The sequence below is a fragment of the Balaenoptera physalus genome, assembly GCF_965194825.1.
Source record: "Balaenoptera physalus genome assembly, contig: HAP1_SCAFFOLD_967, whole genome shotgun sequence".
Classification (NCBI taxonomy): Eukaryota; Metazoa; Chordata; class Mammalia; order Artiodactyla; family Balaenopteridae; genus Balaenoptera; species Balaenoptera physalus.
Window position 1 is genome coordinate 137449 of NW_028125823.1, and position 27483 is coordinate 164931.

The window sequence follows — 27483 nt, forward strand, 5'->3', positions numbered from 1 at the left end:
ATGTAAAGGCCATTCTGTGTGTACATGTTTGTATATATTTCATAATTTTCCATGTATATGTAGATAGAAATCTACACACCAAAGTTCTACTTCATTTATGTAATTATTAAGGTTATTTTTATAATGAAATGTTAAGATTTCAAAGAATTTTTATCTCCTAATTTTCTCCCAAATATTAATTTAATTACATAGGGGAACATGTCATCTAAATTCCTAAATAGTTATATCAATATTGATGCTAAGTTTCAACGCTTTTTTCATCAAGTGTATATATTAATAAGATGTGTGAAATTTTTTAATTCTAGTAATAGCTTTAGGTATAGATTTTTTTTTTGATTTCTATGTGTGTGGTGTGTTTTATTATATATTAGTCTCTTAAATCAAATAGAAAACAAAAAGTGGAGCTACAAACCAAAGTTACAACAGTATTAGCTTTTCTCATCGCCCGTCTATCTACTTTTGCCAGAGGTCTTTATTTCTTCATAAGGCTTTGAGCTACTGTGCAGGGTCCTTGACTCCAACCTGAAGAACTCCCTGTGGCAGGCGGGTCTGGTGGTTAAGAACTCTCTCAACTCTTGATTAACTGGGAATGTCTTGATTTCTCCCTCATTTTCGAAGGAAAGTTTTGCTAGATATAGGATTCTTGGTTGACGGTTTCTTTCCTTCAACACTTGAAGTACATTGAGCCATGCCATCTGGCCTCCGAGTCTCCTGATGAGAAATCTGCTCATGACCTTCCTGGCAAATCTTCTCTCAGCTTCATAGAACTTTCATAATGTACCTTATCGTGTCTTATGCGGCAGAACATTTTGTATAGTATCGTGAAGTCAGTTAAGTTGTAACATTATTTTGAGACCAGAATTTAAGGAAAAGGAATTGAATATTTCAAGTGTAGACATTATGAGGTCTTTAAAATTATTACAGATTTTCAAACGAGAAATAAAAAGGCCACTGAAGTATTCTACAGATTTTAATTTATAACAAAGTGAATACCAATGTCTAATAACACACGTAAAGAAAAATTTCTTTGGGATCCTTTTTCCTAAGTGTAAAGGGGCCTTGAACTCAAGAAGTGAGAAAACCCCTGTGGTTTACCCCCAGCTGTGATGCGTCCATTTCTTGCTCTGACCTCAGAGTGCACCACTGTGATGTACTTCACAGAGCCCTGTAAAAGGGGCAGCTGGGCCCAGGTTTTTGGTCCTTAGAGCCCAGGAAGCTGCTTTTGGTGACCTGACGGCCTTGGACCTACAGTTAGCTTGTTTTTTCCTTGTTTCTGCCATTTTGTTGATTTGTTTTTCTCTTTTCTCTACTCTTTTTTATTTTTCTCATTTTTCTTTCTTCTTTGCCTTCTTCTCACTTTTCTCTCTTTATCATTTCTTTTAGTTTTAAATTTCTTCTTCTCAATTTTATGGTGTTTCTTTTCCATTTCTTCTGCTTTCTTTTCTTCCTTTGTTCTTTTTCTCATTTGTATCTTAATTTTAGTTAGTATTGCTAGATTAGTACAGTTAGCATAGTCAGTACTGTTGGTATAGTTAGCATAGCTGGTGTAGTTAATACTTGATTAGCATAGTTAGTGTAGTTAGTGCTAGTTAGCGCCGTTGGTACAGTTAGCGTAGTTAGCGTTGTTAGTAGAGACAGCACACTTAGCACTGTTAGTACAGTTAGCATTGTTAGTTAGCGTACTTAGCGTTGCTAGGTAGTGCTGTCAGTCAGTGTAGTTAGCAGGTCACCATGATGCAGGGCCTTACAGCCAACTCTGCTGACAAGGAGGCTCATATTGATGGCTTTGAGATCCTCTGCACAATTGGTGAAGGCACCTTCGGTAAAGTGAAGTTGGCGCGGCACATTCTGACCGGGACACAGGTGGCTCTCAAGGTGGTTAAGAAAAGGCGTCAGAGCGTCGCAAGTGCCCAGGCACTTTTCCGGGAAGTGTGCAGTATGAAGCTCCTGAATCACCCCAATATTGTAAAACTGCTGGGGGCGATTAACACAGAGGAGGCATTTATTCTGGTGATGGAGTACCTCAGTGGGGGGGACATGTGCCAGTATTTGAAGATCCATGACCGTATGACAGAGGCGGAGGCCCGAGGCCCGTTCCAGCAGCTGCTCTCCGCCCTGCAGCACTGCCACCAGAGGGGCATCGTGCATCGGGACCTGAAGCCAGAGAACCTCGTCTTTGATTCCAACATGAATATCAAACTTACAGACTTTGGCTTCAGCAACAAGTGTGATGACTCTGGACAAATGGACACAATCTGCGGCACACCCCCTTTCTCTGCCCCGGAAATCTTCCTGGGGCAGAGCTACAGCGGCCCTGCGGTGGACGTGTGGAGCCTGGGAGTAGTGCTCTACGCCATGGTAACTGGGTGCCAGCCCTTTTGGGGAAAAGACTACCAGGAGCTGCGGAAGCAAGTCCTACAAGGGAAATACCACATCCCACCTTATCTGTCTTTGGAGATAAGGGATCTATTACAAAAAATGATTGCCCTCAACCCCAGTGACAGAGGCACCTTACCTGACCTCATGAGGCATGCTTGGTTAAACATGGGCCAGAAGGAGCCACTGCAGCCACCCTGTGAAGAGGACCTGAAGGTGACAACGGTGACGACTCCGGGCTTGACTTGCGACCAGATCCAGGATGCTGGAACAGGCAGTGTGAGCGCCAAGAAACCCCAGGTAGGGGCCTCCATCGTAACTGTGAGGCCCTTCTGTCGCGGGGACCTCAGCGGCAGTGAACTCGAGCCTTCTCCAAGCCCTGTGGTGTCCCCCCTGAAAAGCAGGTGGCTCTACCAGGGAGAAAACGTGCAGCTGCAGGAAGACCAGCAGGCGGGGCAGAAGACCGGTGAGTCTGCCTGTCCCCCACCCAGCCTGCAGTCGAGGACTGCCACCCCCAGCCCAGCCCCCCAGTGTGGCACTGGGACATCCCCCTCCACCAGCAGCAGGATTGGAGCCCCAGAGGGAACCAGCTGCCCCCCGGGTGTGTCCAACACTGGAGGGTCCTCCCACACTGGGCAGCCTGAGAGTGTGTCCTCATCCACTCCCTCTGGCCACAGCCAGAAAAAGCAAGGGGTGGCTAGGAGAATCTGGAACTTTGTTTTGAAACATCTTTGTTGCAAGCTGCCCAGCATGCGGCGTCATAATAAAGTGAGCCCATGTGAACCCCATGCATGACCGAGGCAGGAAGGTCAGGCCGCCGCGCTCCCTGGGGCCCGGTGCAGGGGAAGATGAGGGTGTTCTCTGCGCGGCCTTCAGAAGCATCGTATCCAAGACCCTGGCCAGCTCAGAGGATGGTCCGGAGCAGCCCGGGCGACCGAAGGCGAGGCCACCGTGGCTGCAGGTCTGCCCCTCAACCCCCACCTGGGTGAAACTTCAGAGACTGGACTGTCATTCCTGGGTCACGTCTCCCCTCCCCCACTCTTCTGTCTTCCGTGTTGGTGGGGGAGGGGGATAGTTCTTGTTCCAAGGACTCCTTGGTTCTTCCAATTCTAGTTAATAAACTTGATGCTCGGGCTTCCCTGGTGGCGCAGTGGTTGAGAATCTGCCCGCCAATGCAGGGGACACGGGTTCGAGCCCTGGTCTGGGAAGATCCCATGTGCCGCGGAGCAGCTGGGCCCGTGAGCCACAATTACTGAGCCTGTGCATCTGGAGCCTGTGCTCCGCAACAAGAGAGGCCGCGACAGTGAGAGGCCCGCACACCGCGATGAAGAGTGGCCCCCGCTTGCCACAACTAGAGAAAGCCCTAGCACAGAAACTAAGACCCAACACAGCCATAAATAAATAAATAAATACTTTAAAACAAAAAAAACTTGATGCTCCAGAAAGATGTATCACACCCTGCTTTGCATCTGCTGTGATGTATAGCGCTCAAGGAGACACCTAGAAAGACAGAAGCTGAGAGATTGGGGTGTGGATGCAAAAATAGAGTTACTAGGAATGGGAGAAGTACAATTTAAACGCAATTAGTGGGGCGCACACTTCCACTCCAGCACAACGCAGTGCTTTACATGTTTACATGGCCCCAAGGTATTATAGGACACATTCCCATTAGCTCTGTTGCTTCTGGGCCGTGCTCAGGAACTAGGTCAATACAGATGCTCCTGGGTGGGGATCCAGCGTCCACGTTGCTCAGTTCCATCCTTTTCCATAAGCCCGAGCTCACCCCCAGCCTCCTCCCCACAAACAGGTGGAGGTCGGCTCACGACTCTCACAATCCTCAGGTTCTTCCAACCTGCTTTCATCCTTGGGGAAAACCAGCCCGTCGTTGGCTTGTCTTTCCCAAAGTTATCATCCTCTTTATTTCTAACGTGGAACACCTACCTCTTTATTCAATTTCAGATTTTATAAAATACTGGAAAAGTCTTTGGCTTTAAGCTGCTTTTTTCTGCTTTCCTACAACAAATGTCCATTGAGAAAGAAAACAGAAAATCATTACCTAATTGAAATTGTAGGAGCAAATATATGTAGAAAAAATATATATACCTTAATCCTGTCCCATTTGTATAGGTATTTCTGATCAGTGCCATTTGTATAGCTTCACTATTAATTGTCAATTCCTTTGGGGTAACCTGGAGTCCCTACTGAAATGCAAACATTCTCTGAGAAAACAGCACTGCTATTACCACTTAACTATGCTTTAAGGTACATTAATTTGTCAGCTTTGTTGGTATGACCACTGACAGTCACTAGACTGCAGCTCGTTAAGATTGGTTATAAAATGTGTTTTGCTGGAGGGCGGGGGAGAGGAAGTTTCTGAGCCCAGTTGATATTCTCAGACGAATTCACAGTGTGGTCTTGGGGGCTGTTCCTGTCTCTGGAATAGAAGCGGCCAGAGAGTGAAGAATTACGAGAACATTTACTTCCTTCATTTCCTCTTTAGTTCTAAATATATCTCAATTTCCAAAAATAAAAGGCTATGTAATATATTTCCAGTTTTTCTTTATTAATAGGATCAGTAAATAATTAATAAAAGCAAATTAAAAGTGAACTTGTCACAAAGGGAACAATCCTTCGTCTGACATTAGTGAACAGCCTGGTTTTTAATATAAAATATTTTATAAAGGCAAATTATGCTGAGTTGCACTCAGGGTAATTAACTTTTCAGATGCAGTAGCTTTAAACTATTTATGTTGCTTGAAAATAATCACTTGTAAGCAATTTGTTTCAATTTTATAAACTAGGGCCAGTTATTATAGGTATTACAGAAGCAGTAATTGCTATTCAGCAGGGTGACGCTTTGCTCTGTCCTCTCAGCGACTCCTGGTTGGAGATACGGGGGCCCAGGACGACGGTAGGGAATTTGTAGCTGCTTTGCTTTTAACATCATTGTGTGAAGGCTGCAAGAGACTAGCTTATAAACTACGAGAGTCAGGCAAAGAGTTTGAACCTACACTATAAAATCCTGTAGTTCTACCCTCTTTACAATATCTGGCAAATCATTCATTTCACTAGGTTTATAGAGAGCCATTTAGTAAAATGAAATGGGTATCCTATGGGTAAAGATTTAATGTCTAGTGCAATCTAGGGCATTATAGTGCTACCTTCCAGCTCTTCTCTCCCAGTGTCTTATACTGGAGGTAGTGATGTGCACATATCTATTCATAGTTCCTCATTCCAATGAACTGTAAGGTCTTGAAATTGAAGGCATGACTTAGCAAAACTTTTTTCAAGGAGCAGGCACACAGCATATGAGTGCTGATTACATTTCATAATTAAATTCATTTTTTTTCTAATATAAACATTGAATTTCTCCTTAGCTGTCATACTAAGAAGGCCTTGCAACTCACAAGATTTGACAAATAACTCACCTCGTTGATTACATATTTATTTGCGTATTACTTTTTACCTGATATGAGAAAGAACACAGCTAAATACAGTTGTACTGGGAGTTTTGTACACATGTGGAGGGATGAAAGAGAAAGGGTGTCGCTAACAATGGATTCTGACAGCAAGAGGGAGGCAGGAGGTCCTTAAGGACAATCCCTATTATTAGTTAGTGGTGGAGCTGAGGGGGGTCTGTATTCCAGTGATGTTTGTTTGTGTTCTGTTTTTATCCTCATAATTGTGTATCTGAGCAGCAACCCCCTGATTGGTTTTGTATTGGTTATTAATTATTTACTAATTATTAATTATTAATACAACCTCTGTATATATTTTGTAAAATTTATCTATATTTTATAAAACATATTTTATGTTATTTATTAGATAAAACTTTTTGTAATCTTGTAAAAAACATTAGCAAGGGTTAAAATGATCATCCAATTTTTTTTCTCTATAGTAAATATAACAGGGACTTTTGGAAGAAAGAACCATTTTAATGTGTGTAATCTTCCTAAACTGTATATGTGGGAATCCATATGAAAATGCCAGGCTGGCCAAACTTACTAGATACATAAATACATACTCGTTAAAATGTTGAATGATGGTTCAAAATCATGGCTCAGTTTGGAACCATGACTAGAAAGAGCTAGGAGAATGGCAGTTAGAGAAATACTTAGTATTTCTAAAGGGATGTGGGACACAGTACCTCTTAAACATGGCATGCCCAAGAGTCACATGAAAAGGAATTGTAGTAAAGGGGTTTTGACTTTTCAGTTCTCATTCAAGATTATAAACCAACTCTGGAATCATATGTGAACCATACCTAATCCTTGCTTGTTGCTCAACCTATTGTGTCTAACTCTGAGAAGCAGATTTCAGAGGGACAAAGGGAAAGAAGTTTGCAACACTAGGCCTATGAATTAAGCCCTGCTTAGTTCTCCTCTTTGATTTTACTGTGTACTGATATAGTATACGTCAAAGCGTTTTATATAATCTGCACACCAAATAATTCACACTGAAATGTAGTTATGGCACTAAAAATATCTTGCCAGAAGCCATTCTCCACAGAAGAGGAGTGAATGTGTGTTCCCAAACTTAACTTAAAGTGATAACCTTATAAAATCCTTTGAATATCGGATGTGACTGGTGTGTAAACTAGATAGTGTCCTATTCAAAGATGCTTCAGGGTGTTTCCTGAAATAGATGTACTTATTTGGATTGGCTGTATTTTCTGTCACTCCCTGTCTGAATTACAGGAAGCGCTTCATCGTTAGGTGACCTGATTTGACCCCAGTTCCTCTCCCACAACTTCTCTATATGGTAGCCAGAATTGTCATTAACAAACAGAAGTTCAGTCTTTCTAAATTAGCTCCCATTTCACTCTGAATATAAACCAAACTCTTCAAAGTGACTTAAAAGCCCCACATGATTACCCCTCCCTTAGTTCTCAGACATCTCACATCACTGAGATGCAGCGGGAGCTCCGGTTCACCTTCTGCTTCTCCGGTGACACTAGCTTCATAGCTTTCTCCAAACATACCAGACAAGTTCCACATTTAGGATTTTGCTCTGACTCTGAATGGGTCAATTTTCCCCAGATATCTTCATGGGTGAAGTCCCTCACTTCTTCAAATTTTTGGCTCAACTATCACCAAAAGGAGGTCTACCCATACCAGCCTAAGTAAAAGTATAATCCACCCCCAGGCCCCGCCTACAATTGAAAACCCTTTCCTTGTTCTTTCATTCCATAAGGCTCATTGCCTTTTAATGTAAAATATCATTTATGTGTCCATGTTTATCATTATCTGCTGCCCCGTCGCTTCTAGAATATAAGCTCCACAAAGGCAGGCATCTTTGTTTGATTCACTAAAGTATCTTTGGAAAGTGAAATAAAACCTGGCTCATTGTGGGCCATCAATACATTTTTTTTTTTTTAAGTTGAATTAAATGAAAAGGAGACAGGAACAAATCACGTTTTGGCCTACATGTAAATGATAGCATTAAATTGTCAGTTGTCCTTGGAAACAATTGGAGAAAAGTTAGAAAATCTTTTTTTTCCCCCCTTTAAAAATCAGCAAATTGTATAGAATTGAGAATTGACCTTGGAGCAATTTAGAATCCATGTGTTGTTTGAATTTTGACTAAGCAATGTCTTTAAGTTCACCAGATTAATCAAGCAAACAAACCTGAGTCTAAATGCAGACTTCCTTACGAAGTAGATATTAAATGATCTTACAAGTATAGGAGGGAACTGCTCCCAGGAGTGGGGTTGACCGGTGTCAGAAGCTAATAAAGGTTTGAATATTAAAATAAATAGAATTAAATTAAATTCAGCATTAATGATCATGAACAATGAAGTAAGTTTCCAATGCTATATATCAGAAAGACCTTCATAAGAAAAAATGTCATTTGATTAGTTTCAATAAGCTTTATTATGCTCAACAAATCAAGGGATGATCTACTTAATTTTTCATATTAAAAGTTTGTAATTTTCATCTAGTTTAATGTTCACAGGCTTTCAGAATTTTTGTTCACTTGATATTTTTTAATTAAATCCTTAGGTTGTGAAGTTTTTCCCTTAAAGTAAAATCTTCCTTGCATTTTACAAGTAAAAGTTACCTGTTGCAATATTCAAATAACATATATTATGCCTCTGCTCCATCAGCATATTGACAGATTTGCTGCTGAGACATAATGGGTTGTTCTCTTGGTTAAGTCTTAAACTATACTGAGTATTACATATGAAAAACTGCAAGTAGTGATTTGATAGAATGTCCTCACCTTCTTTTTCCTGTCCTTTCTTTATGTTTCATTATGAGGAATTGAAATATAACCCTAAGCAAGACCCCGTTGCAAAATCATTCCTTTCCCTTTTGAGTAATGATTTTCTGGTAGTGAAAATGTGAAATAATGAAAAGGTTAGAATATGCTTTAATTCATTCTTGCAAAGGTTATGATTACATCATTATTTGGGTCAAAATCAAATCATTGCTTCCATTCTTCATATGTTAGACCGATTAGTGTCAGATAAGTACAGCATAGTATTTGTGTCAACACTTAAGGATAATATGTTATTGTAAACCTTTATTAATCTTAATGACTTTCAAATGTACCTCGTGCTTGAATATTTATTTCTTTAAATGTCAACTCACCTTTTAAGCTATTGCTCATGTAAAACAAAAAGCAATCTACCTAGACTCAGGAAATGTTTCTCCTGTGGCTGTTTAAACATAGCAACCAGGATGTAAAGAGTTTGAAAATCAATTACATGCTTTCAGAATCTAATCAGCAACACTTGATTGGAAGTATCAACCCACAAGTACAGAAAAAGGAAATCGCTTGAATAAACGTCACTGATATTTCCTAGCATTTTGTACTTCGGTACCAACAGGAAACTAAGAAATGTTGCTAGGATGTTAGCGTCAAATGTTTCAGCCTTCATGACCATTCATTTTCAATATATTTAATTCATTCAAACAAGTAAGGATTAGCGTCATAGTAAACTGTCACCAGTCTATGAATAAGCAAGTACACCTATGTCTCTTACCCCCCTGGGACAATTACACCCTCTACATGGGTCTGTATTATTATCTCTGAAACTTTCCAGTTGCATTACTGTCACCCATGTGCTTGAAAATCCAGGTTTACTGTCAAACCATAATAATACAAAGAGATTTAATCTTTTGAACTGTAAACTATATTAAATCTAATAATAGGCATGAAGAAAAAAATCCACACCACATGTCAATTAAAACTTCCTAATTTGAACATATGTATGGTACACTTCTATTAAATTTTTGTTTGTTTTCTCAAAGGATTATTATGTTCTGTATACTTAAATCTAAAATGTTGCTATCTCACAGTCTTAATAAATAATACTCTATGGCTCCTTATTAACTTTAAATGATTTTTAAATTTTAAAACTGATTAAATGTTTAATTTTATTTTTATTACTATTTTTTATCCTGGAGGGACACTTGAGAAACTGGTCAAGTCTCAGAAAATCTCTATGTTAAAAAAAAAAAATCTCTATAGAACACTATACATAAGAATGATTAGTAATTGTAGATATCATAGCCTGCAAATAATTTTCAGTGATCTTTTAATTAGACAACATTTTCCTCTAGGTCTGTGTATTTTGGCCAACGCATAAATTCTAGTTTTATATTTAGTTTTCTCTTCTCTTCCCACAAAGAACACCGACTCTAATGAAAATTATTAATGTAGGAATAGGAAATTGCAGCTTCTTCCTCCCTTTTTTCGTTAAAAAAGCTCTGCTCGATACTGTTTCTTTATCTAACTAGGCCTAAATATAACAAATTACTACTATACGATATTCTAGTGAGGTATGTTTTCTGGCATATAACATGTAAAATAGTAGGGCTTTTTGGCTTGATGTAGTTCAGTGATTTAAGTTGAATAAAGAAAAGGTGGATATATTTTCTGGAAAAATAAATATATAAAAAGCAGATACTAGAGGGGAGTTAACACTTAGAAACAGAGAAAACCACAGGGTAAAAGGTGAGTTTCTCATTTGTTTTGCTTTTAGCCTGAGACTACTCCAGAGTTACATCTGACAGGGAGGCTAAAGCTTCAATAGAAATCAGCCTCATTCTTGTGGAGAACTAGAAGACAGAGTTCAGGGCAGTCATAGCTTCTGGAATCTGAAGGTGAAAATGGCAGAAAGTACAGAGTTAGGGAGGAGAAGCCCCAAACTCTGTGTATAAATTTTACCCAAATATCTGACTGACCCCTGAACCAGACAAGCATGGGACTGACTTCAAAAAAGCCAGCTACAGCTCAAAGAAGAGAACGTAAATTTAGCTGCCTCCCGTTTCAAAGCAACCATTCAAAGCAAATGGATTTCAAAGCAACCATTTTAACTACTCATCACATCACAATATTCTTCTTCTTCTCTCAAAGTCACATTTTGAGGCTGAGAAGATTCAGAGAAAGGAACCCTTCTTAATCATATACCTGTATTTAAAGGAAGGGGGAAAAAACTGCACAATTTTGTTGGTCAGATCTTCCAGTTGGCTTACAATAAGTCTTAAGACTTATTGATATTCACTCTATCTCTGATTCCCAAACAGCAATAGGAGGATTTCAAGATTTCATTTTACAGCATGACTTTTGTATTTAGTTTCTGTAAACTCCAAAAATCTTATGCTTGAAGAAAAAATATTTTCTCCAGGGTCTGGTGGAGACTTGTGCAACTGGATAATGTCATGACAAATGACTGTTAAGTGGACTAGTTTCTGCAACCCTTTTTCATCTTCAAAGCACTCAGCAAAATCTGCTTTATTTTAGTGTTATTAAAGGACTTCAGAAAACATTTCAGAAGAGCTGAAAATAACACCTGTCAAGCTGAATTGGGGGATGGGGATATCTGGATAGATTCTCTAGACAGATGATCCTGAAGAAGTTGTCTGTGCTGGAGCCCTGGAATCCTCAGAGTTCACAGAGGTGACTCACCAGTCCTTCCTAGTGAAAGCTAACAGTTTATGCCTGACAGAGAACACTGTAGTAGCCTCTCTCACAAGGGCAACAGGTGACCACCTTTCCTCGAGAGATTCATTTCTTCTCCCGTGGGTCACAGGCTGGGAATTAACATTAAATTGCAACCTAATCCAACTGGAATGTGTTGATAAGAAAGAGCATACACACTTATAGAGGAGATATAAGAATTAGCTTATATTAGCAGGAGTTGAAGGAATGACCCAGGGATTGCACTTTGGGGGTACTTGCTGAGTAGGCCAGAATATAAGACTGCATAAGCAAGAATTCTCAGGACATGAGGATTGAACACTCAGGCAAGGGCCCCAGAAAATAGAGCTATCTCAACACTCTAGAAGAATGAAGAAAGAAATGTCCCATGTTGAGCAACAGACATAGCTGAGTTGCCATGACAGAATAAAGAGGCTACAGGAAGAGAGAAAGCTGGATAGAATAAATTACGTGAGTCCAGAAAACCTACCAGAGGAGAGGTTTTCAGGAGGAGCCAGAATACATACCATTCGCCAGGGCCATCCAAACTGCATTGATGAGCGGCATCGGCAACACAACAGGTTAAGTGGTAGCGCTCTTGCGTAAGGCTGAGTTGATGACAAGGGAGGCAGTAACAAACTTGGAATTGTTAATCTATGGATCTCAAAATAACAGGAGTGACCTCCAATGTCAGAAAAGCAGCTAAGGTTCATGTGACCTAAAGGTGGTGGTAAAGATAGTGAGCATCGTGTTCCAAAGGGCAAAAGAGACAGGCAGCCAGCTTGGGTGCTGTTAACGTCTTACAGCAAGAAAATGGCACGCATGGCGGAGCAGAAAGAGAACAGTAGTCACTCCAGGAAAAAGTCATAATTCTCTACTCAGTTTCTGGAACTGTGTCTATTTGAAGATCCATAGCTCATTTATTGGTGAAGAGCCAGATAGCTAGAACAAAGGGTTTTTTGCAACAATGCAGTCAGTACATATGACAAGGATTTCTTCAGTTCTTCCGCAGAGAGACATATGGCCTTTTCCTTAGGTGACAGTAAATTAAGGAGAGAGCTACAGTTTGATTCTGAAGGCTGTCTGCTGGCAGAATTCCCTTAAGAGGCTAATTAGCTATGGCCCACCCATATTATAGAGGGTAATCCGTTTTACTCAAAGTTTACCGATTTAAAGGTTAATCTCATCTAAAAAATACCCTCAGAGAAACATCTAGAATAATATTTGACCAAATATCTGGTTGCCGTGGCCTAACTAAATTGATACAGAAAAGTAACTATTCCTTTATGTAATATTTTTTCTGTCTTCATTTTCTCCTTCCTCTTCTCTCTGTTCTCTTCTTTCTCCTTCTCCTTCTTCTTAATATCCTTATGCCTTTGTTTGTGTAGAAAGGAGATTAAGAGGTAATAACCAAGAAAGATACATGCAAACACTAATCAACTGCATTCTTATGGTAACCTATAAAGATCAAACTGTGAGAAATCATGATTATTATAAAATAGTGTTATTAATCATGACACAGAGGTTTTGTGTGAAATGAATATTTTGATTTTATATTTTTCACATGCTGATTCTTAATTTACTTCCCAATTAACTTACAAAGTTTTTCAGTTTTTGACGGCAACGATGATTTTTTTTAAAAAAAAGTGTTACTCATAGTTTTCCTGACAGCAATATGCAAGAAAAATGCTATGTTTGATAAGTCTGAAACTTACTTAAAAGATTGCAATCTTTACTTCTGTGTTCTCTGTTAAATGTCAGCTATGTTTGGCCATTTACTTAGAGCTAAAATGAGTAGTCAGTTAACCTGATAAGATATAATTCACAGTGCATTTTTCAAGATGATCTGAGGGAGAGTCAGGTGAGGTCCCCAAAGCAAGTTGTGCATTCCATCCTGTTGTTTCATATACTGAGAACTGTTGTTTCGTGAAGAAAAATTCAATCTACGCTTTTTATTATTTATTTTTCTTGTTATGTAAAGACATGCAATAATATTTAGAAAGGGCTAATTTCTACTTCATGCACTTTGGAAAAGAAGAAGTATGGAATGACAAAACCCTAAACTTTTAGCTAGTTGGCATGACTTACTGATGGGAAAATTTTGATACATTCATTTAACTAAGAAGTATTTTTTGTGTATACTATATCAGGTCAGGCACTGTGCTATACAATGAAATTATGGTAAATATAAGGTACATTGTGTGCTTCCTCTTAAAGCTTGTAGACTATGGAAAAGAGATAGAAATTAAAATGTCAAAACCATTATTATAGAATGGGAAGTACGGGGTGTTATTCCCTGGGCCCCTAATGAAGAGTCAGGGAGCTTGATTTATTCAAGTATAATGGAATATTTAGAAGACAGGAAAAAATATTCCTGTATCAATTGGTAGAGAAGTCACTAGTATTTTTGTGTCTGGGAGAAAATGCAAACTATCTTTTGGATTACCATTCTTTTTCAGACTTTTCCATGGCCTGGACCCTTCTCAGTGATGCTGACTGAAAGGGATTAGGGATCTTTTTGCCCCAGAAAAAGTTACACAGTGGTGGCAATAGCTAGAACAGATAGTGTTGCATCCTGTTGCAGATACTCCTTGAGAGGAGGGGATGATGTTATCACAGATTATGAACCTGGTATCTTCTCTTTGGACGAAAAACATGATTAGAACCTCTTTCTAGATTGTCCAGAATGAAGTCCACTCACATTAAAGGCTCCAAAGACCTCAGAGGGGAACTCACGAGGAAGCAAGAGGGCATCTTTATATGAGATCCAGAAATACCTCCAGGACCTGTTGGTTTGTCTAGATTATTCCTCTGTGGTTATGTTTTGAGTCTTTGCAGCACCAGCCACCCAGGCACAGTGGCAGACCCCCAAAACAGAGACTGGATGTGACTGTGCATAAGAGTTCTAGCCTTGGACAATAAGCGTGAGCCTTTGTGGGACCCTAGAGAATCTTTCCAGGAATATGACTCACTAGATGAATCATCAAAATAGAGACCAAGATTCACTAGAGTGTGCTAGACATTTTTTTTCCAGTTAAGGTTTATTGGAACTCTGTGGTCTAATTTACAATGCTCCAATCTTCCAGCAGTCAAGGAAAATTTTTGCAGCTGATATTTTTGTAATTTGGAGCTTCCGGCAAAGGGAGGCAGCTTCCATCCAGACGTGCCCCTTGGGGTTTTGGACTCCCTGGGGTTTTAATGACCCTGACATAACTAGTAGGTACGCTGCTTTTATTTTTTGTTTTGTTTCTGTTGTTTTGGTTGTTGTTTTGTTTTGAAGACAAGGTGTTAGAAACCACAAACACTTTTTTGTTTAATTTTTGTTGAAAGAGGGTAAGATTTAACTGGGTTGGAGATATACACTATCCATTGGGGTGGGAAAAATTACTTTAAAGTTTTTTAATATAATATATATATATATATATATACATATGTATAGATATATAGACACATACATACTACTGTATTTGAGGGAGATCTGATTATTGTTATAGTAACCTCTAAATACCTGATCAAGTATTTCAAAATGATTTGCTCAGTGGTCTGTTTAAAATTGTAATTTGAGTTTTTCTTTATAATGAAAATTCCCTGTAAATATTTCCTCTATGTCTGTATTTAGAAAGTGTTATTTTTGAAAATTAATTATACACGAGTAGACCTGTATGTTTATGTTACCTGAAAGATTGATTATAGTAGGTCTATCTATACATTAGACTAAGCATTGAGGGGATGAATATCCTTGTCTGAAGTTTCCAAATCACATCAAAGAAATAGAGCAAAAAATATATATGTAATTAACAATGATACAAAAATATTGGTCACTTTTTACATTTCATAAAGAATCATGGCTACAGATGATTTTAAAGTATTATTACTATTTTTAATTTCAGGCAGTTTTTTTTTTAATTGGAGTATAGTTAATTTACAGTGTTGTGTGAGTTACAAGTGTAGCAAAGTAACATTTTTTTTGTAATACAGTTTATTACAAAATATTGAGTATCGTTCTTTGTACTATACATAGGTCCTTGTTGTTTATCTATTTTATATATAGTAGTATGTATATGTTACTCCCAACTTCATAATTTATTCCTCCCCCCCACATTTCCCCTTTGGTAACCATAAGTTTGTTTTCCCCTTTGGTAACCATAAGTTTGTTTTCTTTATCTGTGAGTTGGTTTCTGTTTGGTAAATCAGTTCATGTGTATCATTTTTTCTTTTTTTAAGTTCCACACTCTAGTGATATCATATGGTATTTGTCTTTCTCTGTCTGACTTAACTTCACTTAGTATGATTAACTCTAGTTCCATCCATGTTGCTGAAAATGGCATTATTTCATCTTTTTCATGTCTGAGTAGTGTTCCGTTTTATACATTTTTATATATATACATATATATATATACCACATCTTCTTTGTCCCTTCATCTGTCGATAGATATTCAGGCTGCTTCCATGTCCTGGCTATTGTAAATAGTGCTGCAGTGAACACTGGGGTGCATGCATCTTTTTGAATTATGGTTTTCTCTAGATATGTGCTCAGAAGTGAGATTGCTGGATCATATGGTAGTTCTATTTTTAGTTGTTTAAGGAACCTCCATACTGTTCTGCATAGTGGCTGTACCATTTTACATTCCCACCAACCGTGTAAGAGGGTTCCCTTTTCTCCACACCCTCTCCAGCATTTATTGTTTGTAGACCTTTTGATTATGGCCATTCTCACTGGTGCGAGGTGGTTCCTCATTGTAGTTTTGATTTACCTTTCTCTAATAATTAGCGATTTGAGCATCCTTTCATGTGCCTGTTGGCCATCTCTATGTCTTCTTGGGAGAAATGTCTATTTAGATCTTCTGCAATTTTTTTCATTGAGTTTTTCTTTTTATATTGAGCTGTGTGAGCTGTTTGTATATTTTAGAGTTTAATCCCTCATGGGTTACATCGTTTGCAAATATTTTCTCCCATTCTGTAGGCTCTTTTCATTTTCTTTATGGTTGCCTTTGCTGTGCAAAAGATTTTCAGTTTAACTAAGTCCCATTTGTTAATTTTTGTTTCCATTTTCATTGCTCTAGGAGGTGGTTCCAAAAAGATTTTGCTACAATTTATGTCAAAGTGTCTTCTGCCTATGTTTTCCTCTAGGAGTTTTATAGTATCCATTCTTACATTTAGGTCTTTAACTCATTTTAAGATTATTTTTGCGTATGATGTTAAAGAATGTTCAATTTCATTCTTTTACATGTAGCTGTCCAGTTTTCCCAGCACCACTTATTGAAGAGGCTGTCTTTTCTCTACTGCATATTCTTGCCTTTGTTGTCATAGATTAATTGACCATAGGTGGCTGGGTCTACTTCGGGGCTCTCTTTCCTGTTCCATTGATCTATATTTCTGTTTTGTGCCAGTACCATGTTGTTTTCATGACTGTAACTTTGTAGTATGGTCTGAAGTCAGGAAGTCTCTTACCTCCAGCTCTGTTTTTCTTTCTTAAAGTTGGTGTGGCTAATAGGGGTCTTTGTGTTTTCATACAAATTAAAAAATTTTTTGTTCTAGTTCTGTGAAAAATGCCATTGGTCATTTGATAGGGATTGCGTCGAATCTGTGGATTGTTTTGGGTTATATGATCATTTTAACAATATTGATTCTTCCATTCCAGGAACATGGTATATCATTCCAACTGTTTGTGTCATGTTTAATTTCTTTAATCAGCATCTTATGGTGTTCAGAGTACAGTTCTTTTGTCTCCTTAGGTAAGTTTGTTCTTAGGTATTTTATTTCTTTTGATGTGATGGTAAATAGGATTGTTTCCTTAATTTTTCTTTCTGATCTTTTGTTGGCTTTAAGTGGGCTTTAAGGCTTCAGTTCCCCCCTATACTCCTGGTCTAACCACACACCTGGGGGGGCCTTCAGGCAGATTTTTTTAAAGGTATTTGAATGTATATTCAAGGGCAGCAACAAATCTCTCATCCTTGGATTTAATACATTTTTTTATTGCATTATAGATGAATTTACTTTACAAGATAGTTACTTACCTTTGCTGTGATAGATTCACCAGTTCTTTTATAATAAGTTTGGTTCAGCTCAGCATCTAAATTCTACAAAATTAGTCTTGCTCATTTCCATTTAGATGAGCGCCTGATTAAAGTACAATGGCACTCTGACTTCTTAATATAAACCTTTACATTTTTTTATAGGAAAGTTTTACACAATAAAATTTGATGCCGTTCAAACACTATATATTTGTCTTAGTTTATGTTTTCATTATGATGTGCTTGAGTTCTAAGGTTTGTGTAAGTATATAAAGATTTCTAGTAGCATTTTCTCCAGAATAGTATTTTAATTTTTATAAGGAACTTGAAAATTAATAGTTAGTATATGAGGAGAAACATGTGAAGAATAAAGAGGTGAATAAAGATGAAAAATTAAAAATTGAGGATAATAATGAGGATGTGAACTAAAACACTGGCTGCATTGTCTTCTATGAATAATTTTCCAGACTTTACTGAGTATATCCATGTTTTCTCATTCTTCTCAAACATTGTAAGGGATTTCTTTCTTTTAAATCTCTCAGTAATTATTCTTGTTATCCTCTACTAGTGACTTATGAAAGAAATTTCTCCTGCCGTTACTTGATTTTCTCTGTTTCCTTAATCTCTTCCTGTGTATTGGATCATCACATCAACATTCAAATATGCTCTAGAATCTCTTACCTCAAATAGAAAAAAAAAAAAAAGACAGGAAAAATATTAGTTAGATCTCTGAAATAAATGTCTGGTCCAGAAAATAACTTAATGATATGAATTCTGGCACAGGCATCACCTTCTTAAGTCCAGGGAAATGTCTTTCTTTTATTTTTTCCTCCTCTAACACATTACTGTGCATTGTCTTATTGGGACAAGCTACTAAATCTCTCCAACCCTTCAACGTGTCATTGAATTCATATTCTGCAACTTCCTGTCCCAATAATGTTAATCTCACCATTTCTTTTATCCCTTGTTTGATTATCTAGAAAGTAAAGATAATATCTGTAGCAGACATAAGTGGTTGCCTACCTCACTTTCAATCTCCCTACTTGGTTATTTTGTTCATGTTTTTAATTCTCTCCCATAGGACTCACTGTTAAATCCTGCGTACTCTAAGCTGATCATTAAAATCTTATTCTCTTTGCCAGTGATAGATGTAGGGATGATTATGAAACTTTGATCCTACCCTAAAGATAAAAAATATATTTTAATCATGGTTAAATTTGTATTCATCTTCATTTACATTTGGAGAAGTCTGCTGGAAAGAGTCTGGGGAAAGTTTCCCCTTTAAAAAAGAAAACTCACGCAAGAAGAGTTACCCACGTTTTCTACTACACGTTCTCATGCTTACACACAGAGTCATAACCATTTTACTCTCATGAAGGGAGGAAGGCTGAGAACAAAGGTGCTGAGGAGGGCAGGTCAGAAAATAACGAAAAGAGCTGGGTTCTTGATGACATCATTCAGCCACTGAATTAAACAACCCTGGGGGTGCCTGACCTTTAGAGTCTTTGCTATATGAGGTAATAAATTTTTCTTACTGAATTGGGATTTTCTATTTTTTTCAGGCAAAAGAATCTTATATAGTGTAGTACTTACCCACAAGTCTGGTGAGATGATTTAATAAGTTAATTCACATATACCACATAGCAGAGAGCTTGGGACATAAAATACTTAAAAATGGAAATTATTACAATTGAATTTTCCCCTCTTCCTCTCCTTCTTCTTCTTCTCATAGTATTAGTATTAGTAATAATTAGTACTGTTTTATTTTACGATTTCATGCGGTCTAAGTAAATTTAATTTCCCCAATAGCAGTACCATGCATCTTTATGAAAGAAAACAAGAAACACTATCAAGCAATTAGATAAACACATAACATTTTCTGTAGTTTAAGAATCATCTTTTGGCTTACAAGATTTTCAAATGTAGGGGATTTTAAATGCCTCCTCCGTTCTTCATTACCTGCTGAGTTATCCATGACCTAAATATATGCCTCATCCTTATATTTTTACCATTAGACTCATATGCCTCCTTCAGGGGTGATGCATTCTACTCAATAATGACAGATAATGATATAAAATTTAAGCAAATAGTAATGTTATAAATGGACCTTAATCATTTCAAATCTTATGTTTCTCACTCAGAAAGGGAAAGGACCAAGCTTTCCAAAATAGTAGTGGACCAGATGGAAGAAATGTAATATTCAAAGGCAAATCTATATACGTTACTTCAGATATATCAAGTAAAGGTAAAAATGGATATTTGTTTCTGAAGAGAGATGAAACACCTTGCTAATTTTCATTAAGTACTTAGTCTTAATGAATTTCACTTAAATCATACGTAATTTTTAAATAGATCTTTATTGGAGTATAGTTGCTTCACAATACTGTGTTAGTTTCTGCTGTACAACAAAGTGAATCAGCCATATGCATACATATATCCCCATATCCCTCTTGAGCCTCCCTCCCATCCTCCCTATCCCACCCCTCTAGGTCATCGCAAAGCACCGAGCTGATCTCCCTGTGCTGTGCTGCTTCTTCCCACTAGCAAACTGTTTTACATTTGGTAGTGTATGTATGTCAATGCTACTCTCAGTTCGCCCCAGCTTTCCCTTCCACCCCAATATCCTCAAGTCCATTCTCTATGTCTACATCTTTATTCCTGCCCTGCCACTAGGTTCATCAGTACCATTTTTTTTTTTTTTAGATTGCATATATGGAATCTATTCCATATATGCGTTAGCATACGTATTTGTTTTTCTTTTTCTGACTTACTTCACTCTGTATGACAGACTCTAGGTCCATCCACCTCACTACAAATAACTCAGTTTCGTTTCTTTTTATGACTGAATAATATTCCATTGTCTATAGGTGCCACATCTTCTTTATCCATCTAGGTTAGTTCTATGTCCTGGTTATTGGTGCTGCAGTGAACACTGTGGTACATGTCTCTTTTTTGAATTATGCTTTTCTCAGGGTATATGCCCAGTAGTGGGATTGCTGGGTCATATGGTAGTTCTATTTTTAGTTTTTTAAGGAACCTCCACACTGTTCTCCATAGTTGTATCAACTTACATTCCCACCAACAGTGCAGGAGGGTTCCCTTTTCAGCACACCCTTTCCAGCATTTATTGTTTCTAGATTTTTTGATAATGGCCATTCTGACCGGTGTGAGGTATCACCTCACTGTAGTTTTGACTTGCATTTCTCTAATAATTAGTGATGTTGAGCATCTTTTCGTGTGCCTCTTGGCCATCTGTATGTCTTCTGGGACCTAATTAAACTTAAAAGCTTTTGCACAGCAAAGGAAACCATAAATAAGATGAAAAGACAACCCTCAGAATGGGAGAAAATATTTGCCAATGAAACAATAGATAAAGGATCAATCTCCTAAATATACAAACAGCCCGTGCAGCTCAATATCAAAAAAAACAAACAATCCAATTAAAAAATGGGCGGAAGACGTAAATAGACATTTCACCAAAGACATAAGTAATTTTTTGATTGACTTGAATGCCAGCTTTATATTCAGAGTGGTCAAGTTCAAATAATTTTGGGGAGAACTGAGCACACATGCAACAAAATGTGAGGACATTAATCGAAATTTAAGGACTATAAACTTTCCAAATAACTCTAACAGAAAATCAGTGAAAAAATTTAAGCAATATATAATAGTGACATAACTGTTGCTTCAGTCTTCTTGTAAATTAAATAGAAATAACACCGATAAGTAAATTTTCTTATATGGGTTTAATAAAAAATGGTTCTTGAAAACTAAAAAAGAGAAAAATTAAGTACATAATTACATTGGAGTCAAAGTACATTTTATTGTTGTTGTTGTGATAACAGTTGCTAATTTGCAACAATACAGGAATTGTTGCCTAACTATAGTTTTCTTTGTTCCAAATAGATTTTTCAAAGTAAAAATATGACATAAATTTTGCCCATAAGATGATTAGACAAAACTGGCATTGGGATGGAAAGTCATGTGTTTCAAGACCCTTCACACCAAGAGATATTTAGGCATTATTACTTAGATTAATTGAGCTTTTATTAAAGCTAATTTTCTAGTATTCACACTTCAAAATACAGATGGAAATAAAATATATAGTTCTCAATTTGGCAGGAGTGTACTATACAATTTATAATAAAGTTGATTTATATTAGTTGCTAGAAAATTTATGGGCAACAGATTTATTTTAATGGAGTCATTTATGGTCCTAATTTGTTTTATTGATATTAGGATCTGGACATCTTGCTGTTTCAAAAAGATAGTCAAGCACAGGGAGATCAGCTCCGTGCTTTGTGACCACCTAGAGGGGTGGGATAGGGACGGGGGAAGGGAGAGGCAAGAGGGAGGGCATCTGGGGCTATATGTATATGTATAGCTGATTCACTTTGATATACAGCAGAAACTAACACAACACTGTAAAGGAATTATACTCCAATAAAGATGTTAAAAAAAAAAAGTTAACAAACAGCAAATTAAAAATGGATGATTTTTTTAATCCATTTACAATTAATTAAATAGTACATTTTGTTTTCTTTTCTTTTTTCTCCTTATGATTGTTGTGTTTCATTGTCGCCCCTATGTCCTTATGCTAATAAATAAAGTTGGTTTCTGCTAAATACAGTATTGAAAATCAAGAAGGAAATACACTATTCTCTTATTCTCCTTTAATTTGAAAATATGTGTATTGGCACCACTATACTGCTTTCAGTTAACGTTAATTTGTGTGCACTTTACATTTTTTTATCAGTCTTGCTAAGGGTTTCTCTTAGTTTCCTGTTGCTGCTGTAACAAATTAACACAATCTTAGTGACTTAAAACACCACAAATTTATTATTTTACAGTTCTGGAGATCACAGTTCAAAATAGGTCTAACTAAGCTACAGTTAAAATGTTTACAGGACCCCATGCCTTCTGCACATTCTGGGAATCCAGTTTGTTGCCTTTCTCAGCTTCTAGAGGCTCTCCCCAATCCTCAGCTACTGGCCCCCTTCCATACTTACAGCCTGAAATGAAATCATTCTCACTTTGCTTCCACTGTCACATCTCCTTTTCTGACTCCGACACTTCTGCTTCCCTCGTCTACTCTTTTTCAAAATAAGGACCTTTGTGATTACACTGGCTCACCAGGGTAATTCAGGAAACGCTATGGAGATCCTGACTTAACTGCATCTGCAATGTCTCTTTGCCATGTAAGGGAACATATTCCCAGGTTCTGGGAAATAACACTTATACAACTTGGGAGGGGGTATTATTCTACTACTACAGAGTTTATCAATTTTATTAAACTTTCAAAGATTAACGCTTATGGCTTTGTTATTTTTCTCTATTTTATATCTTTGATCTTTGTTCTCATCATTCTACTTTTTGTCCTTCTTCTTCCTCTGGGTTTTAAATTTTCCCTTTTCCTTTTTAGAATCTTGAGATGGAGGCTTAGCTGATTGATTTTTTAAACTTTCATATTTAAATGATAAAGTATATCCAAAGACTGTTTTGCCTCCATCATATAAGTTTTGATAAGGTACATTTCTATTTCCATACTGTCAATAATATATTTTAAATTCCCATTGCATTTTTTTAAACAAGTGTTCATTTAGACACGTACTGCTAATTCTCAAACACATAAGATTATCTCATTATTCTTCGCGAAAGCATTTATTCATTTATGTATGTTCACAGAACATATGATCCTTTGTGACTTATTGAGACTTGTTTTATAGCCCCAAAGACTATGTATTTTAGCTGCCAGATGTAGTATTCTATAAATTTCTGTTAGGTAAGTTAGATAATAATATAGTTTAAAACTTTTATATCTAGAAGAGATACAGCAGAGGAGAAGGGGTTGAGAGGTGGGCAAAATGGGTAAAAGGGATCGACTCTGTGGTGATGGATGATAACTACACTTTTGATGACGATCCCGTTGTGTATTGAATTACAGTGTTGCACACCGGAAACTTTTATAATGGTATACCTCAATTTTACTTCAATAAAAAATAAAGCTTTTATAGCATTACTGATTTTTTTGTTTTTAAATATGAGAAAATCCTATTTGAAATAGCTGTGGTTCATTGTATATTTTTCTGTAACTCCTGTTAATTCTGTCAGTGTTTTAAATGTATGTTGCTTTGTGTTATTACTGGTTATTTTCTAAATTCAGCTTTTTAATCTTTAACTTTTCAAAGTGACTTAAATTATGCCAATTAGCCATTATTGTAAGTAAAATACCATGTATTGTTGTTTTGTCCTTTGTACTGTAGTTGTCACTCATTCTCCTTCTATTATGTGTTATGTATCCACAGTGTAGTTTTTTCTTTAAAGAGCCAGGGAAGGGAATGCTGTAACCTTGCCATGAGAGGAAAATGGGACCAGTCCCTCTCCCACACCATCCCACCCACCAGTCTTCCTTCCCACTCAGTGGGCCTTCGATATAAAGTGACAGGGAGGTCGTAGGACCCGTCCAGGTGGACTCCCCAGGATGTTTCCCGAGAAGCGGCGTTTGCATCCCAGCAGTAGCTTTCCCACCCCCGCCCCGCGGAGCACCAGCGGCTCTGCGCAGCCCGGGCTGGCGACCCAGAAGGCGCGGAGACCCCGCCCACCCTGCAAGGCCCGCCCGCTCGGCCCCGTCCCCGCCCCCGCCGCGGCCTCCCATTGGTGGCCCGGTGTGTCAGTCGACGAGCGGGCTCCCGGGGCGGGAGTGCAGGCTGCGGTCCCCTCCCAGCGCCTCTATCGGCCGCCAGCCGCAGGGAAGTGAGACCGGGCGCCGGCCGGCGGCCGCTGCCTCTGACAGACCCAGCGGTCGAGGCTCCGCGCCCATCAGCAGCCCGCGGCCGCCATGGCGGCGCGGAGGAGCCCCCCGCGGGAGCGGGAGCGGCAACGACCTCGCGACCCCGCCGCAGGTGGGCCCGGGGCCCTGTGGGGCGGGGCGGGGGCCGCGGGCGCCCGGGACGCGCTCGCCCCCGCCGGCCGTCGGCGCAGCCCTGGGTTGGAAGGTTCGGGGCCCGCCATCCCAGGGGTGGGAGGTCCGGGGCGCCCCTGCCCGGGGCGGGGAGGGGGACGGGCTGCAGGGTTTGGGGGGGCCGTTGGGGGCGGGGGTCGCCCCTAAGTGAGGAACTGCGCCGTCGGGCCGAGGCAGCGAGCGACCCTCCGAGGCAGAGCAGGCGGGTTCCTGGAAAGAGAAAGCGGGTCCTGCGGGCTGGGATGCGTTGCGGCAGGGTGGGGTGCCCCGGCAGCGGCTGGGGTCGGGCCCTGGCGCCCACGAGCGCCGGTGTCCCCTTCTCGGTGTCCCCTCCGAGCCCTTGATTGTTGTCGGAGGGAAGTTGACGGGTTTCGCGCTTTGCTGGCAGAGGATGTGGCCCACACCTTCGCAGCAGTCGAGACTCGATGAGCAACAGAGAAAACTCTGGCTTTTGAAACAAAAATCTCACCAGGGACAGGAGCGGCAGCCCAGTATGGCACAGGTGGCCGAGGTCGCCGCGCGCCACCTGTGTCGCGGCGTCTCTGCCCTCTGCGTGCGTAGCTGGGCCCTCACCGGACGAATGAAGGGTGCTTTCCTTGCCATGCTTCCAGCCCCAGGTCTGAGGAAGATGATCTGCTTCTCAGCTTGGAGCACATTCCCGATTGTGTATTTCCCTGGAGGCCACCCCGGGGGTGAGAGCCCACGAGTGAATTTGGGGAGCACGCCTGTTCCAGGTGCCGCAGCGTCAATGGGAAGTTACTGAGCAGTGCTTCTTAGTCCGGATTCTTGGTCCCAGCAGGAGCTTTTGATTCACACAGCAAAGTGTCGGGTGTGGTGAAAACAGCCCGGTTCTAGGAGACAAGACATGAGTTCTAGACATCCTTTTGCCCAGGACTGCGGGCCTCGAAGCTTCTGGGTCCTGGTCCATAAAATGAGGGCACTAGGCTAGCTGATCCATAAAGCCCCTCCCAGTCTAGAATTCTGTGATTGACGTATCTCCCACTCTCAGAAGTTTGGAGAATGAACTAATTTTCAACCTTTCTGCACCTTGGATTCTTATAGAATTAGCCAAATATTTCCTGGGGGTGTATCCATCTGAACTTTTTCATATGTGATTTTCTTCCCTTCTCCCTGTGTTGTTTCGGCAGAGCAAAGCTGGAAGCGGAGGTGGGGCACAGCTGGGAAAAGCTGGCTGGGGGGCGCCGAAGGGTATCTACTCTGGGCTTAATGTAATTGTCAGGAATTTTCCCTTCCAGTGCACCAAGTTCAAGGTGTGCCAGCACTGTGAGAGCAGAGAGAATTCTTTCCTCAGCTTCAGCCTAAAGGGAAACATTTTCCCTCCTTAAAAAATAGTTTGAGGGCTTAGGAAAAGGAAAACCAACACTGCAATTGAAAACACATGCCCGCAACAGAGCCTACAAGAGAATGCTTACAACCAAGTGGTCCACGGTTGCTATTTTTTGCCAGCCTGTTTTGTCACTTTTATACTTCTACTCTTACGTTTCTGTGAGATGGATTAAATAGCAAATAAAGTGTAAATTTTGGCACCATGTGTTTTAGCTAAGTAGAAATTCTTGATTGGCACAATGACTGAATTTGAAAGTGACCTTTCACCTGGCTCCCCGGAGCGGGTGGGTGCTGTCCTATGTGTCTGCAGCCCCCAGCGTTGTCCCTGCCACAGTAACAGTGGGTACTGGAGCTCTCTTCACGGTGCTGGACACGGAGACACTGCCCATAGTCTTATGTAATCTCTACAACCACCGTCCTGTGATGCTCGGAATGGTCACGGAATTTCCTCAGAGTTTCCAGCTAGTAAGTGGTGCCGGGATTCAAGCCCTGGCAGCCCGGCTCCTCCCGCAGCATGTTCTTAACCATCGCCCGCTTCTGTCTCCTAAAACATTCAGGCTTATACCTGGGAGCACTCTAGGTTCCAAAGGTACCTCATCACAGTTAAGCTGTTCTAAAGCAAAGTTGGCTTATCAACTTAATACCATCGTTGTTGCTCAAGGGAACTCACAGGTCTGTGTGCGGGAGAAAAAGTCATCATTATCGAGTTAAAACTTCCTACACGTGTGTTTCTTTATACGTGGCTCTGAAGTCTTTATGTACCAGTTAAAGGAGTTAATGGACTATTGTATCTGACCTTTCTCTCCTGCCCACTTGAATCCTCTGGTCCATGTTCAGTTACTTAGGACAATCTGTTCTCAAGACGGAGGTTATATACACATTTATTGATTTGTAATTAATTGAATGGAAGAACACTTAAATGTCACGTTACAGTAAGTCAACAGGGAAAAGTTTTGGTTTATACACTCATTTTTCCAGTGATCTTTTGTTCTAGTCATACTCTATTTTTCTACTTTTTCATTTAATTGAGCCGGAATAGACAGAGGCCATCATGTTTAAAATAAGAGGATAATAAAATGTTTATGTTCATTTCTAAGGACCCTTGTCTGTTAGTACTGTTGCTGGGATTCCCAGGTAATAAACAACAATCCCAGAAACTGTAGCACGTAAGATGCTATGCTCAATAAACCTCTGAATTAAGAATTTAATAGTAAGTCTTTCATTGTTGATTTAACCAGGTGACTCTGACTTTGAGTTTATGTGGAACTGTTGGATGTTAGTTACATAGTAATTTAAAACACCGTATTAGCTCTTTCTCTGCTTGCCAGTGTTATTGATTTTTATTGACTATTAGTTAGGGTTAGTCTTCTGGCAGAGGGAGTAATAATGTATCGATAATTGGAAGTTAGCTTCTCAAGAGTCCTCTCCCAACTTAGAAGCAGAATCCCAGCCCTCTTCCCTGGGCACCAGCAGCTGCCCAGATACCTGGGTTTGGCCTCTTGGGTGGGGCCTGAGTGCCTGCGGCCCCCAGAGCCACAAGATGCCTTCCCGGCCTGGCCTGGCCTGTGGGGCACCCGCACTCCGGGTGGGCTCCGTGCCGTGGGCCCACCTCAGAGGTCAAGCTGGACGTCAGATGCTGAGGCCCAGGCGGCCAGAAGGGACCCAGAAGACCTGGGGGTCCCGGTCTCGGCCTGTCAGACAGGCTGTCCTGGAGGCACTGCCCAGATCTGGGGGGGCCAGGAGCCCAGGACCACCCCTACCCCTTTTTGTAAATCTTGTTAAATGTAAATCAAATACAGCTGTCTTTTTCACTGAAAGAAAAAAAAGTATCCTGCCTTCTCATGTGCCCATTACAGT

General features: G+C 39.7%; 1 protein-coding gene and 1 long non-coding RNA gene across 8 annotated transcripts in view; both read left to right on the plus strand.

Annotated features, from left to right (window-relative positions):
* The window catches only part of LOC309653710, a 249284-nt gene that overhangs the window by 137437 nt on the left and 84364 nt on the right, over nt 1-27483 (plus strand). The window lies entirely within an intron of this gene.
* On the plus strand, nt 1732-26834 carry LOC309653706 (uncharacterized protein; the record flags this gene model as incomplete). The annotated part of the gene is made up of 4 exons (XM_082478541.1): nt 1732-1822; nt 23799-24220; nt 24668-24971; nt 25428-26834. 4 exons carry the CDS (start codon nt 1732-1734, stop codon nt 25505-25507), a joined length of 897 nt encoding a protein of 298 aa, XP_082334667.1. The 3' UTR covers nt 25508-26834.